At 38.0% G+C, this 19078-nt stretch overlaps 1 protein-coding gene across 1 annotated transcript in view; it reads left to right on the top strand.

The window, feature by feature from the left end:
- The window catches only part of PRKG2 (protein kinase cGMP-dependent 2), a 107828-nt gene that overhangs the window by 40723 nt on the left and 48027 nt on the right, over positions 1-19078 (top strand). Inside the window, exons 6-7 of the mRNA XM_089675511.1 lie at positions 6004-6081; positions 18405-18499. Of these exons, the coding sequence (XP_089531637.1) occupies positions 6004-6081; positions 18405-18499 (173 nt within the window). The remainder of the gene's footprint in view (positions 1-6003; positions 6082-18404; positions 18500-19078) is intronic.

The following is a 19078-nucleotide window of genomic DNA, read 5'->3' as shown; positions in this document are numbered from 1 at the left end:
CTGTCATATCGCTGAACAAACCGCCCACTCTTAAAAATCTCATGCATTAAGGGGTACATTTCAAATGACCCATTCTATTGGTGGTGAATTCAAGAACTAGTGTACAATCTGATTGTATTGTGTGTGTGTGCAACCTAGAAGGTGATCGCAAGATTGTATACCCACAGGCTATAGAGCACATCTGGGGGAATATGTCATCTGTAGCATATCATTTGTGTATGTACAGACCATTGCTGTATATGGTATGATCAGTAAAATAGTGTGTCTGTGCTCAAATATACCGACTCATGTTGCTGATATACACTGAAGACAGATCTGAGTGAAATAAAACTGAATTACCTTGACTGGCAACAAAGTGAACAGACCAGGAGTGAATTGGATTGTCCAATGGTATCTGCAGGAAGGATAGAATGAGAGCAGGGTGAACATTAGGTAAAATTATTATTGGTAAGATCTGGTGGGAAAACTAAAGGCATCATTACTTATTCCAGTGTGAATTAAACTCAAAGGCCTGATCAGCAGCTTGTTTGGCAGCAACCAGGCAAGCCAAGCAGCCATGTTTAGAAGACTAAAATGGCTCTTAAAGGAACAGGGGGAGAGTCGAAGGAGGGAGGTGTGTCTTGACTTAGAGGGGTGGCATTGGTGAATAATGGGATGGTCTGAGCCAATCATGAAAGGAAAGATAGTGATGGATGTGTAAAGTCTGTAGAGTGTGAACAATGAGTGGGTACTGTGTGTTTGGGACATGAGTCTGATATCATATATAAAAAATGCTAAATTATGTTTGTTTGGGTTTTTCCTTCATATAGTGTAAAGTTGAGTGTTTTTGTGCATTCTAAAATGTTATAAACCATGATAGTCATATTGTCACACGAGTAATCACATACATACAACCTTACAGTATATTCAAGTGGGGGATGCAGTAGTCCAGTCGGGTATCTGCTAAATGAACAATGACATAGTGATTATTAGAAAGTTTCAATAGCCTCATTGAGGCGATCTGGGATAAGTGTGCTCAATCTGTGTATCCTGAAAGTTTCTGGTTTGCAGAGTCTTGTAAATCTGTTGTACTTCTTGGAAACAGGGATTTGTTCCACAATCATTGCCGATAGTAAGTGCGGATTTGTGCTGTGATTTATCAAGAAATGCTTTGGCAAACTGTGTTTCTTAAATCCCAGTCTGATGTTGGATTTGTGCTTGTTTGGTCTTTGGCAAAAGGTCTGGATTATTTTTAAACATATTGCAAATTGCATGGATACCTGAGTACATAGATAATAAATTGGGATGAACAATTCAAAAAGGTGTTAATGGACCATTCAATGCTAGTGCTGAAGGCAATAACACTATGGGTTCTTTGGTCAAGTGACTGGCATGCTAGGCATTTGGGCACTCCACATTAGAAGCACCAGTGATGATCTGGAGTGATGGATTGCTGGTGGGGCAGTTTGTTTCGATGTCTTGTACTCTGCTGGGTGCCAAACTGTTTTTTAGAGTGGGTGCTCTGCGGTAGGTGATTCTGGCATGTGTTGGTAGATCTTTCTTTAAAAGTGGGTCAGCTTTAAGCACATGCCAGTGTTTTTCCAAGATCTTTTTGATCAAACAATATTGGGCATTGTATTAGCTCACAAAATTTGGAATGTGGCTAGTGGAATATGTGTTCTTTTTCCTGCAGGAAGTAGGCAAAATTATTCTTTAGTACTTGAACTTGTGTGTCAAAGTCCACCTTGGAGCAGTTTCTACTCTTTTACATTGACCGAATGTCACATTGTTTGTAGTGACAACTTCTAAAGTCCAGATAGCTGTTGCAATCGACCTAAAAAAAGGAACTAATTGCTTCTAAGCCTTTCTCATGAGAGATGTTTGAATACTGAGCAGGTACATCAAATGCTAGCCAATGTGTATTAGTAGGCCGATTGATAGATGCAAGACTATTCAAGAGATCAATGGTGTCTGTAAGGAAGGAGTGGAGAGGTTTAACAAATCTTTGCAGATGGTAGTCAATGAACTATGACAGATTAGAAGTGAGTTTATTCCAGAAATGATAGGTCTTCCTGGGAGTTGGGTTACAGACTTATGTATAAATCCTGTATAATAATAATAATGTACTTTTGGTAAATGCTAAAAATGAGGAACATTAGGATTTTTTTTCACGATAAACTATTTTTCATTTTTTGTGAGGAGGTTGTTTTTAAAAGATACTTCTCTAAAGTCTAGAAATAATCTGGTAAAATCGTCTGTAGGGTCTGTATTCATTTTCCTATAGAAGATTTTGCCCTCCAGGATCCTTTTTGCTTCCAGTATGTATTCTTTCCGGTCCTAGATGACTACTCCTCCACCCTTATCAGCATTTTTTATGATATTAGGGTTCCCTTTCAGGATTTTTATCACTTGTTTCTCCAGTTTAGTCAGGATTGATGGGGCATCATCTTTCTTGATAGACAGTTCATTGAAGTTTTTTTGCACTAATGTTTGCAATGCTGTAATATACACTCACTGGCCACTTTATTAGGTACACCTGTTCAATTGCTTTGTAACACAAATTGTTAATCAGCTAATCACATAGCAACAGCTTAATGCATTTAGGCTTCTAGATATGGTGAAGACGATTTGTTGAAGTTCAAACCAAGCATCAGAATAGGGAAGAAAGGATTTAAGTGACTTTGAACGTGGCATGGTTGTTGGTGCCAGTTGGGCTGGTCTGAGTATTTCAAAAACTGCTGATCTACTGGGATTTTCACATTATCTATAGGGCTTTCAGAAAATGGTCCGAAAAAGAGAAAATATCCAGTGAGCAGCAGTTGTGTGGACGAAAATGCCTTGTTGATGTCAGAGGTCAGAGGAGAATGGGCAGACTGGTTTGAGATTATAGAAAGGCAACATTAACTCATGTCAGTATGGGCCAAAATCTCTGAGGAATGTTTCCAACACCTTGTTGAATCTATGCCAAGAAGAATTAATGCAGTTCTAAAGGCAAAAAGGGGTTCCAACCCGGTACTAGCAAGGTTTACCTAATAAAGTGGCCGGTGAGTGTAATTCCCCTTGTGTTGTTACTGGGTTCAGCATGAAACCTGGTTGAAGATCTGTACCTATACAGCCAATGGAGTAAGTCCTCAGCCAGGGAGGATACCCACTGCATCTGGGATAGTTTTTAGTTTTTTTGTTTGCTTGGTACCGTTGTAGTGTTAATTTCCTCATGAAGTTCTGGAGGTCCAAGAAGAGATCAAACATATTTGGTTTGGAAGTGGAACAAAAATTTAGTCCCTTGTTTGGAAGAGATTCCTTATTGTGGTATTGTGATGACAATTTGAATATCTTTTCTGATTTGTCGCCTTTTTGGAGTGAAGCCTTTTTGTCACTAATGGGGAGAAGAAACTTGTGATCTTTCCCGTTTGTGGGCTCAACAGTTTTGGATGAAGGCTGATCTTCGTGGAATTTCAGGTCTAAAAACTCTACAGCAGAATTTGTGGGTTGTGAAATATCAGTAGGTGAATCTACCTCATTGTTAGAGGTTTGAGATCCTGGATGATTAAGTGTGACTGTGGAACACCCAGAATTTGAAGGTGGAAATTCGCTGGTCTTCTTATTCTTACTGTTTAGCCCCTGGATATTTGGGAATATGCCATTGGTCATGCGTCTATTCTGATGAGGGTATTGGTTCCTAATCGTAGGTGGAATGGACAATGTACTGTTGATGAAGGTTCTAGTGTGAGTATTGATTTGTTGTCCCTTCTTGTAGAGGATCTTGGTTTGTGTCACCACTGTGTGTTATAATGCTGGTGGTTTATTTGTTGTTGATAAGGTCTTCATGGTGGTGGGCCATATTGATTTTTATTAGTATCCACATTGGTGTTTTTTGGTTGATGGCTCCATTCAAACATTGTATTGATGTCAGATTGATATGAAAATCTTTCTATGTTCTTTTAGCCCTGATGAAGGGGACACTTAGTCCATCAAAACATGTTGGCTACTCTTTGAATTATACCCCTGACCTGTAATGAAATAAAGTTGTACCTGGACCTCTTAGCAGTGGTGTAGTGCTTCAATGTCAACTCTTCTTACACTACACTACAAGCCAGAGAAACTGTGGAGATCCTTTAGGGTGTAGAAGCCGCCTGCCTAGGAACCAGATCATTTACACCAACATTAATACCTTAAGATAACAATACCAATGGAGTGTACCTGCAGGTCCAGCACTGTCTTTTTATTTTCCTCAAAATAATTTGTTTCTGTCTAAGGCCCTGTTGCAGAATTTCTCTCACTTCCTGTCTGGTGCTGCTGTTAGCAGGAAAGGAAGTGAGGGTAATTTTTCTTAATGGAGCCCCAGCATTGTAGTTTAGATTCTTGAATGATTTTACATCAAACTTCAACTGGGCTTTAAAGGAAATCATACAATTCAGTAAGTACCATTGTCATCATTATTTACAAGCTATCCAATTATATTATCTTATCAATTATTTTATCATACTTATGAATGCCAGTGCTAAACTTAAAAAAGTTGCAAGCCAGTACTTAATGTTATATGAAATACAATAAGTTGAAAAGCATGAATTTGCGAATTCAAGTATTAACTCCATTCTACATGAAAAAATCACATCAATATGATACAATTTTGCTTAGAAATCTAAAAGATGATGCTAAAAACAAAATATTTTAGTTAATATGACATTCTGTGACCGGTTGTGTTGAACAGCTACACTATATTGCCAAAAGTATTGGGACACCCCTCCAAATCATTGGATTCAGGTGTTCCAATCACCTCCATGGCCACAGATGTATAAAATCAAGTACCTAGGCATGCAGATTGCTTCTACAAACATTCGTGAAAGAATGGATCACTCTCAGGAGCTTAGTGAATTCAAGCGTGGTGCTATTATAGGTTGCCACCTGAGCAATAAGTCCATCTGTTAAATTTACACAGTCAACTGCTAGTGGTATTATAAAAGTGGAAGCAACTGGGAACAACAGCAATTCAGCCATGAAGTGGTAGGCTACATAAAATGAGAGAGCGGGGTCAGTGCAGGCTGAAGTGCACAGTACGCAGAAGTCACCAACTGTCTGCAGAGTAAATAAATAAAGACCTCCAAACATCTTGTGGCCTTCAGATTAACACAGCAGTGTGTAGAGAGTTTCATGGACTGGGTTTCCATGGCCGAGCAGCTGCATCCAAGCCTCAGATCACCAAGTGCAATGCAAAGTGTAGGATGCAGTGGTGTAAAGCACGCCACCACTGAGAGCAGTTGAAAAGTGTTTTCTGGAGTGACGAATCACACTTTTCTGTCTGGCAATTGATGAACATGTCTCTTTGTTTGGTGGTTGCCAGGAGAATGGTACTTGCCTGATTGCATTGTGCCAAGTGTAAAGTTTGGTGGAGGGGGATTATGGTTTGTTTTTCAGGGGTTGGGCTTAATCCCTCAGTTTCAGTGAAGGGAACTCTTTTGACATCAACATACCAAGACATTTTGGCCAACTTCATGTTCCCAACTTTTTGGGAACAGTTTGGGGATGGCCCCTTCCTGTTCTAACATGACTACGCACCAGTGCACAAAGAAAGGTCAATAAAGACATTGAACAAGTTTGGGGTGGAGGAACTTGACTGGCCTGCACAACCCGATAGAATGCCTTTTGGATGAATTAGAGAGGAGACTGCAAGCCAGGCCTTCTCGTCCGACATCAGCACATGACCTCACAAATGCGTTTCTGGAAGAATGGTCACGCTTGTAAAGCTTGTGGACAGCCTTCCAAGAAGAGTTGAAGCTGTTATAGTTGCAAAGGGTGGGCCAACTCAATATGGAATCCTACGGACTAAGACTGGGACGCCATTAAGGTTCATGCGTGTGTAAAGGCAGGTGTCCCAATACATTTGGCAATATAGTGTATTACTTGATAACTTTACACCATGGGAGTCTTGTTAAACTACAGACTGTTGGAGTTTTCTTTTCCACAATGCATTTTTATGGAAATAGTGCAATATTATTTGTAATAATTGTTACTGTTTGTTTACAGGAATATTATGAAAAGGGACATTACATTATTCGTGAAGGAGAGGAGGGATGCACATTCTTTATCATTACTAAAGGAAAGGTAAGACCAAAAGCAAAGGGCAAATCAAATATTAATTTTGTTTTTGCTCCTTTTTTCACAGTTTATTGCAAATCCTTTCAGTTTGGCTGCAACTTTGTTCTGTTCACTCAGTAGTAGATATAATCCATTATTAAATGACATTTAGTTTGCAAAAACATTGTGTATGATAAACAATCTTCATTTAATCACTTTAAGACCAGACTGTTTCACTCCCTTCCAGTCCAGGCCATTTTTCAGTTTTCTGTGCTGTCACACTTTGAATGACAACTACTTTGTACATTGTACCCAAATTAATTTTAGAGATTGTTTTTAGACAGATAGAGCTTTCTTTTGGTGGCATTTAATCAGCTCTGTTTTTTATATATATTTTTTTTCAATTATGCCATTTTCTTAGTTTCTGTTCTAAAACTTTTCAAATAAATCATCTTTCTTCATAAATTTAGGCCAAAAAGGTATTAAGCTACATTTCTTTCAATTTAGTGTGTATATTTGGAAATGGGTCAATCCTGATGTACTGACTGTCTATTAGAATTCTTGAGACCCTAAATGCCAGAACAGTACAAATACCCCCAAATTACCCCTTTTTGAAGGTAGACAGTCCACAGTATTTAGTAAGTGGAATGTTGAGTTTTTTTGAAGCTGTAATTTGTTGTCACAATTTTTTGGAAAATAAAGGAATTAAATAAAATTAGTTTTTTTTCACAAATTTGTAATTTTAAAACTGTTTCTCTCACACAGTATAGGCATGCTTACAATTACATCCAAAACCACATTCTGCTACTCCTCCCGAGTATAGGGATACCAGATGTATGAGACTTTTTCACAGCCTAGATGCATAGAGGGGCCCAAAATGCAAGGAGCACCTTTAGTCTTTCTAGGAGTATAAACTATGCATCTGATTTTCCTAAATACCTATCATATTTCTTGAGTCCTCTGAAGTGCCAGGACAGAAGAAACACCGACAAAATAATTGCATTTTGGAAAGCAAACACCCCAAATTATTTTCCTAAAGGCATTGTAAGTCTTTTGATGTACGGGTAGGTCCACCTGCATTGAAAGTTGTCCTGTCTGGCCATTTATGTATATGGACCAGATTAAAATAACTTAAAAAAAACCACAATGTTTTCACCTTTTTATACTTTGTTGAGCTTCAGTGCTGCTGATCTACGCCAGCTTTTTTTGCAGCCACATCATGACTGCATGCAATTTATTAAAAGCTGCATGGCAGGGTTCCTTATGGCAACAACAGTGAACCATGCTGATATAATGTGTGTTTAAAGCACCACTTGTAGTCTGCATAGGAAACACTTGTGACAGGCTGACAATGAAGGAGCACAGTTGGGAGACAGCTGTCACCCTATACAAGGAAATGCTTGAACAATGACTTTCATAGCAGATTAACCAAGAATTCTTTAACTGAGACTGGCAAAACTAAAAATATTGAAAATGCCAAGAAAAAGGCCTATTACACTAATATGATAAAACTTATATGTGATTTTAGTGATTGGATTTACATATATGTTAAAGTTAACACCTCCATAAATTGAGGATGAATGTTCTCAGTCTGAGCCATACTGAGAAATATTCTAACATCATAACACAAGGCTGAAAGAGGAATTATGCTCTGCTGTCACACCATAGGGCCTTACTTGTGTAAACATTACATGTTCAGTTTTCATACAGTAATTGCTATGGTGCTATGCGAGGTCCAGCGTTCACCTTTCACCTCCTGGAGATGCTGAAAGGCCTGTTTCTTGGCATCAAATGGCTTATAATGTTATATTTCCTGCCTTAGACAACTGTAGAAGCCGTCATGTGAAAGTGTGCAGAAACATGTGCTTTGTGTAGGAAGATGGCAACAGCAGTAGCAAGGTTGTCAGTTAATTACCTGCAGTTTCTTACTTTTTAAAGGACCAATAACAATTAAAAAAAAAAATTATATTAAAGAACAAGAATTTCACTGGCCAGGGTAACTAAACATTATTGTTCATTGTACATTTATTAAATGATAGAAAATGTATGTGTTTAATTTTAATGAAATTTAATATAGATAAAATAATGCGCAGCTTCACTAAGATGAAGTGGTTTAATGCTGTTCACTAAGGCAAGCCATAGATTATACAATTTTCTTTCTTTCCACCATGTGTGGAAGGAAAGAAAATTGCTCAATTCCCCTATTAACATAACACATAATGTAAAGAGCTGAGCAAACTGTTGGCGCTATATAAATCATGTATAATAATAATAATAACACAGTCAGTGTTGATAGGGGAATCCCTCCCGCAGCGTAGGTGGGGAGCCTTTTCTGCCGGCAGAACACAATAATTGCTACTAATGGCTATAGCCACCAGTAGTGATCTCATTCAAAAAATTCGACAGGCTGGTTGTCCTGAAGTCGGTAAATGAATCAATTTCAATACAACTAGCCTGTCCATAGATGGCTTGAATTTTTTCTGGTCCATACAGAACCATCAGAGATTTAATCCATCTATGACTTTAGTGCACTTCTTGACATTATGGTCTACAAGAGCTGTTAGGGAATGCAGAAAGCTCAATTTTATTGTGTTTATCCTATTGTACTCAATATGTTAAGCTAAAAATGCAGAAGGTTTAATACTGTTTTAAACAGAAAGTAGTCCCATCTGCTTGACTCTGCTGCGTGACAGGGCTGTGTAGACCTCAGGACTGAATTGTTTTGGGCAGTCACTGCATATTTGCTCCTTTTCTTTACACCCATTTTTGTGGTCAGCCGTGCTGGTTGGTCTTTATTACCCAAGACCTACAGTATTAACATTAAATAGCTATAGATTAAATCATTAAAACAACATTACCTTCAAATGGAAATGATATTAGGTTTATTTAAATTTAAGTTCAGAGTAATCTGTGTATTTATGGTGTGAAATCTGGTTTAATAACACAGCCACCCATAGCTGTTCATTTTGAGGTTCACTGATCATGTTTTCTTAGCTTGCATTTCTGTAACAAGCTTCCCCTGCTTTATATTCTTTGGCAAAACACAGCAAAAAAAGCTGATTGTAACAAAATTTGTCAAAACACATGTGAAAATTGAGTGTTCCTATTCCATGTATTGCAAGTGCTCAGGTACAATAATATTATGCTTTGTGAAGTGATTTATGTTGGATAGAGTTCAGCACTGCTATATCTGATTTTACTGATCACACAAAATTGAACAATTAAATCCACTATTGAATGGTTAATTACTATTTATACAGTGGTGACATAAACCTGGCGTGGCAACAGTGGAAGGCACAGAACTTAAAATATATATTAAAGATAAAGGGATGGAAAAAAAAATACAGTTTGTGTAATTATACCATAAAAGGTGATGCATTTACTCTGCACTGTAAGATGGTAAAAGTGCTTCAGTTTTGTACAGAGTTATATAAATAAAATCATAATAAAATTAGTAATGCGTATGCCAAGGTAAAATATAAATATAAAAATAAAAAAAAAAACATATGCAGTACATCTCTGTAATATATTTCCCTATGTGCGCTTCCCTATGTCGTATCTCTTTAAAGGCCCTGCAAATACAGAAAAATACCTTTTGTTCTGCCAGAAATGCACTCAGATCCTATGTCCTTTTGTGGGCTGACAATACATAGTTTTGTGGACTAAGTGGTTTCAGCTTTGCTCACTCTCTTTTACTAAACTACTCAACCAGTGTTACACTCAGATCTCTACAATATAAAGGCTGATCATTCTGTAGTCTAAGATAATAGCTAGGAGGGCTAAACAGACCCTTTGAGATAACACAGGGAGTGTGCAGAGGACAGTTTTGAGATCCTGAGGAGATATATAGTGTTTTTTGCACTTATCAAAAGTAAATAAAATACTTCCAACTGTATATTTACCAGATGCAGGAGGACCAAATCTAAGAAGTTCATTGTTAGGGTTTACATACTCTTAATGTTCATTTTTACCACCGAAGAAAATACCATGCATGTTAAAGCACCCAACTTATTCCCTATATGATATCCTTTATTTGAAATAATTCACTTTGAATCCATCTACATTGTAAATTGGTGGATTTAGATGTGTCCCTGCTCCCAACAACTCTATCATGTTCAGAAGATACCTTTAATTTTTCATGGGCTTTTCAATTTCCTTATCTTTGTATCAAGCTTAGTACCCCTTGCTTATGAGTAACCTCATAGCTCTGTTATGAACTTGCAATCAGCTGCATATCTCCTTCTTGGGTAGATTGAATGCCATTAAAATGGCGTTCCTTCCAAAGCTACTCTTTTACTTTTGAGTGCTGCCCATTCCTGTTCTGCCTGTAGTGGTACAAATACTCCTAAAGAAAATGCTAAAATGTATATGGAACACAACCCACCCCAGGATTAATAGAACTACCCTATACAGGCATAAAAGGTATAAAAGCACCTGGGAGTACCGCTTCTGACAAATTGCTACAGAGCAGCTCAACTAGTACTTCTAACCCTCCCAAAATTCTGCACACAGTTAAATACTCTGAAGTCCTCATATCACCCCATACTTCCTCTAGTGAGATGTCCACTGTTTTCACATGGGTTGGAAACTCAGACTAAATATAACTGATGGGTTAGCATGGGCTTCTCAGACATTTTCTCTTTTCTCTCTAGTGATGGTATTAAATCATTTGATTACCTCAGGGAAAAATTTGAGGCACCCTTGCGGGAACTTTTCGATACATACATATTTGACACGCGACAATTATATATTAACAAACATGGCAACCCCACATGTCTTTATGTGTTTTAGGAGCAAATGTCGAACAGCTCCTCACTACTCTGGTCTTAAGTCACTTATGCATCCCTGAATACATCCAGGATAAATCAGAAAGTATACTATATGACTTAATGGGAAACAGAATTTATGACTATTACAGAGGAGATATGGTCTGACATTTTTGCCTTCACATCTAAGGCTAATTTCACAGTGAGGAGTTTTTGAAGCATTTTTCCGTTAAAAAAAGCACCTGAAAAGCACAAGAAAAACGCTTCCCTATGTATGTGAATGTATATCTATGTATGTTTTCACACTGAGGCGTTGAGCTTGCGGTGCATTGTAAAAACTCCTGCTTGCAGTATCTTTGGGGCATGTTTGGTGAGGTAGAAAAAAAAACGCTCCTTCACTTTGAAATCAATGGAAAAGCACCTCAAAAACACCTCTGAGAAGTGTTTTTGGTGCAGTTTTTAAGTCACATGTCCTTTAAAAATGCTCAGAAAGCACGACAAAAACTCCTATGCATTTTTGCTGTGTTTTTGCAACTGATCAGTGTGAAAATAGCTTAACAGCTCGTATAACATTCTGGCTCAAGGAAATTCATATAAGGTATTGTTTTAATGATACTTAACTAGCCCACATATCCAAATATGCCCCCAATTACTCATCCCTTTCTTTTGGCTGTGGACAAAAGAAAACTATGCTGCACATTTGCCAGTCATGCCCCAAGGTACAGAGGCTGTGGGATTGATTTACTAAACCTGGAGAGTGCAAAATCTGGTGCAGCTCTGCATATAAACCAATCAATTTCCAGTGCCTGCAATTTTACTGCACTTTTACCCTTCTTTCTGCCTAGAACGTCCATGGCATCCAAAAAGCATCTCTTTAGGTCAAAAGCGGTTTTAGACCAGCTAGAGAACAGCGATAGTGAATCAGAATCACTTGCAGAATTGAGTGATAGTGATTCGTGGGGAAATTTGTCATCAGACACTGAAAGTGACGACAGCGATGATTCTGCGACTGAGCTCAGTGATGTGCGAACTGATGCTCTATTTCAAATTTCAGTGTTTTTGGTTTGATTACATTATTTATTTAAATTTATTATTATTATATTATTATTTTTTATAATTATTTTTTATTTTATAATTTATGATTTCGTGTTTCAAACGGGATGTTTACTAGACTCTTCTTTGGACAGATTTAAGTGCGTTATTTCTAAGAATTACAAGCCTACAATATAAAACAAAAAATTTCCATGCAAAACAATGTACCGCTTTGACATTCAAAAATATGACATAATTAGACCGCCAGGGAGGTTAATGAAATCTTGACAGCCATTGCAGAGGATAAACATGGTAAATAACTTTGGCATAAATATTCTTTGGCATCTCTGTCCTATAGGGGAGATTTTCCTTCACTTCCTGTCCTATAGCCAAAACAGGAATTAGAAGGAAATCCCTCCAAAGTGAGGAAAGCCCAGGGTGTCACCAAGGTCACCATTGGAAGATTCGCCCTCTATCTGTTCTAGTGTCAACCTAATTTTTTTTTAATGTTTTACTTTCACTTTTGATGATAACGGTAAAGAGAACAAATAGAGAGGGTGAATCTCCCTAATTGGGGCACAGACAGCAATAAAAACTGATAGGTGTTCTAACCCCTGTCCACTCTATCCAAATTGAGAAAAAAAAGTTTTGCTTTTAGTTACACTTTAACTATCTCCCATCCGGCCTATAATTAAATGATGGCCGAGTGGGAGATTTCTAATCCTGGGTTGACATCATATGATGTCCTCTAGGTGAGGACACTCTAAATGCTGCACTTCAGCTCAATCTGTCACCCACTGTGTCCACCAGATGACAGATCGTTGTAATGGGCCAATCCTAGTAACATGTGATCGCTGTGACAAATCACAATGATCACATGTCAAATGTACACAATGAATGGTACAGACAAAGCCAATCAGAGAGCACTTGTACCAAGTGATAGCATTGGCCATTCACAGTTATCACAATTGTAGATAATAGCACATGAATGGATACAACTCATGAACATGATTTCTTATAACAGTGATTATCACTGTTATAAGCAATCATAGCATTAAAAAAATCCTTATCACCTCCCCAGAGTAGTAGTGTCACTATGGTCTGCTCACTAACAGTTACACTGCACTGGTCTGGTCACATTATGTATAAAAAAAAAAATCTCTAAAAAAAAAAGATAAAAAATGTTTTAAAAAATATTTATTTTTTTACATATTGTCACCAGTCAGTATCCCTGATCATAGCCACACCAGTCATATGATGCTGTACTGTGCTGGTGACGGTATGGAAAAACAATTGTGACGAAAGCCTAATTTTATTTATTTTCCTCATTTTCCAAAAAATTGTGGCAAAAATTTACAACCTCAAAAAACTCACCATGCCTCTTACTAAATATCTTGGAGTGGCTACTTTCCAAAAAGGGATAATTTGAGGGGTAATTGTATTGTCCTGGCATTTTAGGGCATCAAGAAATGAGAGACACCATCAGCACATCAGACCCGATCAATTTTCAGATATACTGTATATATCATAGTTTGTAGACTCTATCACTTTCACATAGACTAAATAATACACACTGATCACTGATTTGGGTTACTTTTCCAAAAGAAATGTAGCAAAATACATTTTGGCCTAAATTTATTATAGGCATTAAAGAAAGATAATTTGTTTGGAAAAGTTTATAACAGGAAAAAATATATTTTTAATTTTTTTTTAGATTTTTCATTTTTATAGCAAAACAAAAAACAGTGTTGATTAAATACCACAATTTGAAAGCTCTATCTGTCTCAAACAAAGATAAAAAAAAAAAAAATTGGGCACTGTGTTGCATGTCTGAGTAATGGTTATTCAAAGTGTGGCAGAACTGAAATCTGAAAACTGGCCTGGGGAGGAAGGGGGTGAAAGTGTCCAGTATTGAGGTGGTTGAGCTATGGTCCCCTTTGATAACTTTCCTACAACATGATCACCAAGCATTATGCTTATTAGCTTGATACCTTTATCACAGTACACAACATTCATTTGTCCCTAGAGATTAAGAATCTTCCCCTACTTCCTGTGTAAGTGTCCGGTCAGGCATCTGGATGGATCCTGATGTTATTTTCAGGATCCTTCCAGAGCCTGGAGTGGTTCTTTGACATCAGCCGATGGCAAACTTTAGCCCGCTATTGGCTAATTCTGGATCACAGGCGAGCATAAGTAAGTGCACTTCTGTGACCCAGGTACAGTATGTGTGTACAGCTTTATAACTATATCTGCAGTATGAATATAATGCACTGTTGCCTCTGCTCTGTGTTCTTCTTGCCAAAGGCTTTGGCAAGCAGAGACTTACCTCTATTAAGAAGGACACCTCCACATTGATACACAGTGCAAAACAAGGCATGGCAAGTCAGTAATGAAGAAAGACCAGATGTAGATAGACCACAAGCAATAATGGTGACTACTCCTTTGACCTCTTCCTGCTTTTTTGGCCACAGCTTCCAGGGATCAGTTTCTCTTTAAATGTATGTTTAATACAAGCAGTGTAATTGCAATGGGCTTGAGTGCAAGAGGAAGAAGAAGTAGGTGGAGCCAGTAAATTTATGTGCTGACAAGGAGTATGCTGATAGGAGGAAAAAGCGAAAAGAGAGATTAACTCATCACTGTGCTGCTTCTCCTTCCACTGTCCAGTCAAAGGCTGAGGCAGGTCCATGATAGGATGGGTTTTTTAAGAAGAGGGTTAGATGAAGCTGGATGTGAACAATGTAGCAAAATGCGAGATTCTGTATTTTAGAGGGCTATTCATTGTATCTGTATCTTAGGTCAGCGTCTTGCATATGCAATACAGAATTTCCATGTATCATAAAATTCACAGTTCATAGGAATCACCAGGACATATATATACATTACTAATTAAACTGTTTTTATTAATAAAAAAAACAATGCCATTATTACAAAAAAATCAGTCTGAGCCAAAATCAGTCTGAGCTTTAGAATCATTAACATTGATTCTAAAGCTCCTCTTTAGAATCAAATCAGAAGTAGAGGCTCTTGTATATTCCCAGGTTCCTGTTGATATTCAAATCCCAGTCAATACCATGTCTGATCACTCTGTCTATAAAATATGGTACTCTTGGCAAACAAATACACAGTGGACAAAATTATAAATTTTTTTGGTGTGCATAGAGAACTGTTTCAGATAAATCATACTACAGCTTAACAAGAAAGTAGCTTAGAAAGCATTGCTAATACAGTAAGTCCCCAACTTACGAACGAGTTCCGTTCCGGGAGAACGTTCATAAATGTGATTCATTTGTAAGTTCCGACAAAGTGAGTCTTATACACCTTTGACACAAATATACAATGTAAAGCATAAAAAAACAAACACACACTAAAAAATGGTAAATAAACTATTTTTACTTTTACAGTTACCTTAAAATGGTAGTACAGTACAATACAACTGTAAATAAACTTTTTTCTTACTTTTACAGTTACCTTAAAATGGTGGTACAGTACAGTACAACTGTAAATAAACTATTTTTGCTTTTACAGTTACCTTATAATGGTGGTAAAGTACAGTACTGGCATATAGTGGAAGAGAGTTACTAACTGGGGGAGGGAGGGTAGGTGGGAGCTGGTGGAGCTGAAGGATCATCAGCAATAGGAGATGTGGGACAAGATGGAATTTTGCCCACACCTGATGTTGAGGGAGCTGAAGGATCATCAGCAATAGGAGATGGAGGGCAAGATGGAATTTGGCTCACACCTGATGTTGACGGAGCTGAAGGATCATCAGTAATAGGAGATTGAGGGCAAGATGGAATTTGGCCCACACCTGATGTTGACGGAGCTGAAGGATCATCAGCAATAGGAGATAGAGGGCAAGATGGAATTTGGCTCACACCTGATGCTGACGGAGCTGAAGGATCATCAGCAATAGGAGATGGAGGGCAAGATGGAATTTGACCCACACCTGATGTTGATGGAGCGAAAGGATCATCAGCAACAGGAGATGGAGAGAAGGATGGAATTTGGCCCACACCTGATGTTGTTGGAGCTTAAGAATCATCAGCAATAGGAGATGGAGGAAAAGATGGAATTTGGCCCACACCTGATGTTGTTGGAGCTTAAGGATCATCAGCATAATGAGATGGAGGGCAAGTTGGAATTTGGCCCATACCTGATGTTGATGGAGCTGAAGGATCATGAACAATAGGAGATGGAGGGCAAGATGGAATTTCACTCACATCTGCTGTTGATGACACAGGATTTTTGATGGATTCAATTGTGTCTACCCTCAGGAAAAAATGATCCAGCGATGTCTGAGTAGTAGCTCTTTTTTTCTCATCACTGGATGTCATTCTGAACAGCTGCTGCAACCTATGTGTATCATTCTATGTTGGGGTCCTGTGCCTCAAAAACTAACAGTGCCTCTTCAAGTAAAGAAAATTCCCTTGTAATTTCCTGTGTTGTGAATCTCTTTGGTTTTTGACTTACATCTTCCTCTTAGCTTTCTTCATCTTTTCTCTGGACCTCTAATTCCATCAGGTCCTCATTAGTAAGCTCCTCATGTTGCACAGCAAGGAGTTCAATGAAGTTGTCCTCTTGCAGATCTAGCTCCAGCTTTGTACTAAGGGTCACTAAGTTTTTGAAGACCTCTTTGGACTCCTTACCCATCTTCTCAAGTCCATGCACTTCATGAACAAACTGCAGGCAAAGGTTCTTCCAAACCCCATTCATAGTGACAACCGAAACCTCGCGCCAAGCAAAGCTGATATTTTTATGGCCTTGTAGATGTCATGGTCCTTCCAAAATTGTCGCAAGGTTGTTCTTGTTTCATCAATAACCTTCCCTGCCTGACAAAAAGTGTGATATAAATAATATTTCTTGAAAATCGCAATAACTCCTTGGTCCATAGGTTGGATGAGCTCTGTAGTATTTGGTAGCAGATGCACTACTTTGACGTTGGGATGAAAGTCATCCATGAATTGTGGGTGACCTGGTGCATTGTCAAGCAGCAAAAGAATGTTGAATGGGATATCTTTCTCCAAACAATATTTTTCTATCTCTGGGATAAAGTGGTGGAAAAACCAGTCCTGGAAAACGGCCTGTGTAACCCAAGCTTTGGAGTTACTCTTCCACACAACAGGTAGAGAGTCCTTGGCTATGTTTTTGAGGGCTCTTTGATTCTCTAAACTTAGGGAGGCTTTAGTTTAATATCACCAGAAGTATTGACACCAGACAACAGAGTAAGTCTGTCCTTTGCTGCTTTGAAGCCTGGCATCACCTTTTCCTTTTTACTGATGTAACTTCGCTCTGGCATTGTCTTCCTGTACAGTTCTCTTTCATCGACAGTTAAAAACCTGTTGAGGTAAATAAGCACCTTCGTTAATAAGTGTTGCTGGAAATTCTTGGGCAGCTATGGTATCTGCACTTGCAGCCTCACCACTTACTTTTATGTTGTAAAGGTTGGCTCTAGCCTTGAATCTGTTAAACCATCCAAGGCTGGCAGTAAAAGATGCACATTGTTCAGCCTGTTTTTTCTTCAAGTCTTCAAACAGGCTTTTAGCTTTTTCTTGAATAAGCATTAAGCTGAGTGGGACTCGAAGCTGATGCTGATCCTGCATCCACACACTGAGAAGTTTCTCTATCTCCTCTATCACTTTACCACTCTTTTTGGATATTATTGTTGACTTCATAGGCACAGCAGACTTCACATGTTCCATGATCTTGTTCTTGTTCTTTAGAATTGTGCCAATGGTTGAACGATTCATGTTATAGGAACGAGTGATGTCTACCATCTTTTCGCCTCGTTCCAATTTCTCAATTATTTTCACTTTTGTTTCCATGGTTATTGTTATGCGCTTCCTAGCAGTCCCGTCCACATCACCACTGCTTTTCCTTTTGCTTCCGGACAACCTGGGCTCTGATTGAGCACTGTATTTCTGTGCAGTACACTATCGCACTGTACAATAAGCACACAGCAGCACAACTGTGACAATCTGCAGCTGTGATAATGTCCAGCAGACACGTGAGATACTTCCGCGATTTGTTCACATCTACGAATGTTCGTAATGTGAGGTCTGTTCATATCTGTGAAAGTTTGCAACTCGAATGTTCACAAGTCGGGTACTTACTGTATTCCACTGCTTTATTTACACTTAATGTTTCCCCTAAATTTGGAAATCACTTTAAGGCTATTGCTAAAATGTGAGTTTAGCTCACAAAATTGCTATAAAGACATTTTTAAATCCAAATTATTTTTTTGGGCAAAAACAGTAAGCTTAATGTGAAAGTAAATGATTTTATTATTAGATATTACACAGTGGCTCTATTGTACATGCATACTCATTTCATTAAGATATTTGTGGTGCTATTGCAATTTTCATTCTCAACAGGAAAGCTAATGCAAATTGGAGGCATGCAGTAACATTCATACTGTACGTGATTTAGTATGCAAGGACTGATTTAGTAAATTTATTGGATTCATCCCACCAGTATATTGGGCCTCAACTATTGATGTGATATTGTTTCCTTTGTTCTTGTATTAATTGTTACAGCAATATATGTTATTTGCAGGTCAAAGTTACACAAACTACTGAAGGCTGTGATGAACCACAATTAATTAAAACTTTGGAAAAAGGAGATTACTTTGGCGAAAAGGCCCTTATTAGGTGAGTACATTCTAACCTTATTGATACTTTGTATAAAACTTCAGGAAGATATCAAAGTGAATGTAAAGGTTATTTTTTTCTTTTGTAGTGTTGCCTATATCCCTGTGCCTCTGTAGTCAATTGCCTTTCTTTTAATGAAATCCTTCCTGACTATTATGGATGATTCTTTTCCCTAAGTGACACCATCCCCTTAAACAGAGCACAGTTGCCATCTGATGTTTCTCATCCCTGCTGTACATTGCAGGTCAGTGTGCTGTTGCATTTCTGACCAGTACAATACTAATATTCGCATAACCTCTTTTCTCTTTGACCTGCACATGCAGGGTAAATATCTTTTTGGAATAAAATATCTGCTAATGGTTTTAGTAACCCTGTGCGCAAAATACATCTTGGAGAAATATTCTATACAAATTACATGTTCTTGAAGTCTATACACATTTATTTTTTATGGAAGAATCTGATACTAAGATTTAAAAAAATGCATATTTCTTCCATCATGAAATCTTTACCAAGAATGCATCTAGTCCTATGTAAAGGCAAAGCTTTTTTTTCCAGTTTTGGATAGAGTGAGAAGTCAAT

This window comes from Staurois parvus, unplaced genomic scaffold (assembly GCF_062004578.1).
Source record: "Staurois parvus isolate SC_StPar_1 unplaced genomic scaffold, SC_StPar_1.0 ptg000013l, whole genome shotgun sequence".
NCBI classification, from domain to species: Eukaryota; Metazoa; Chordata; class Amphibia; order Anura; family Ranidae; genus Staurois; species Staurois parvus.
Note: the sequence above shows the minus strand (reverse complement) of the source record. Positions and strands in the feature narration are given on the sequence as shown.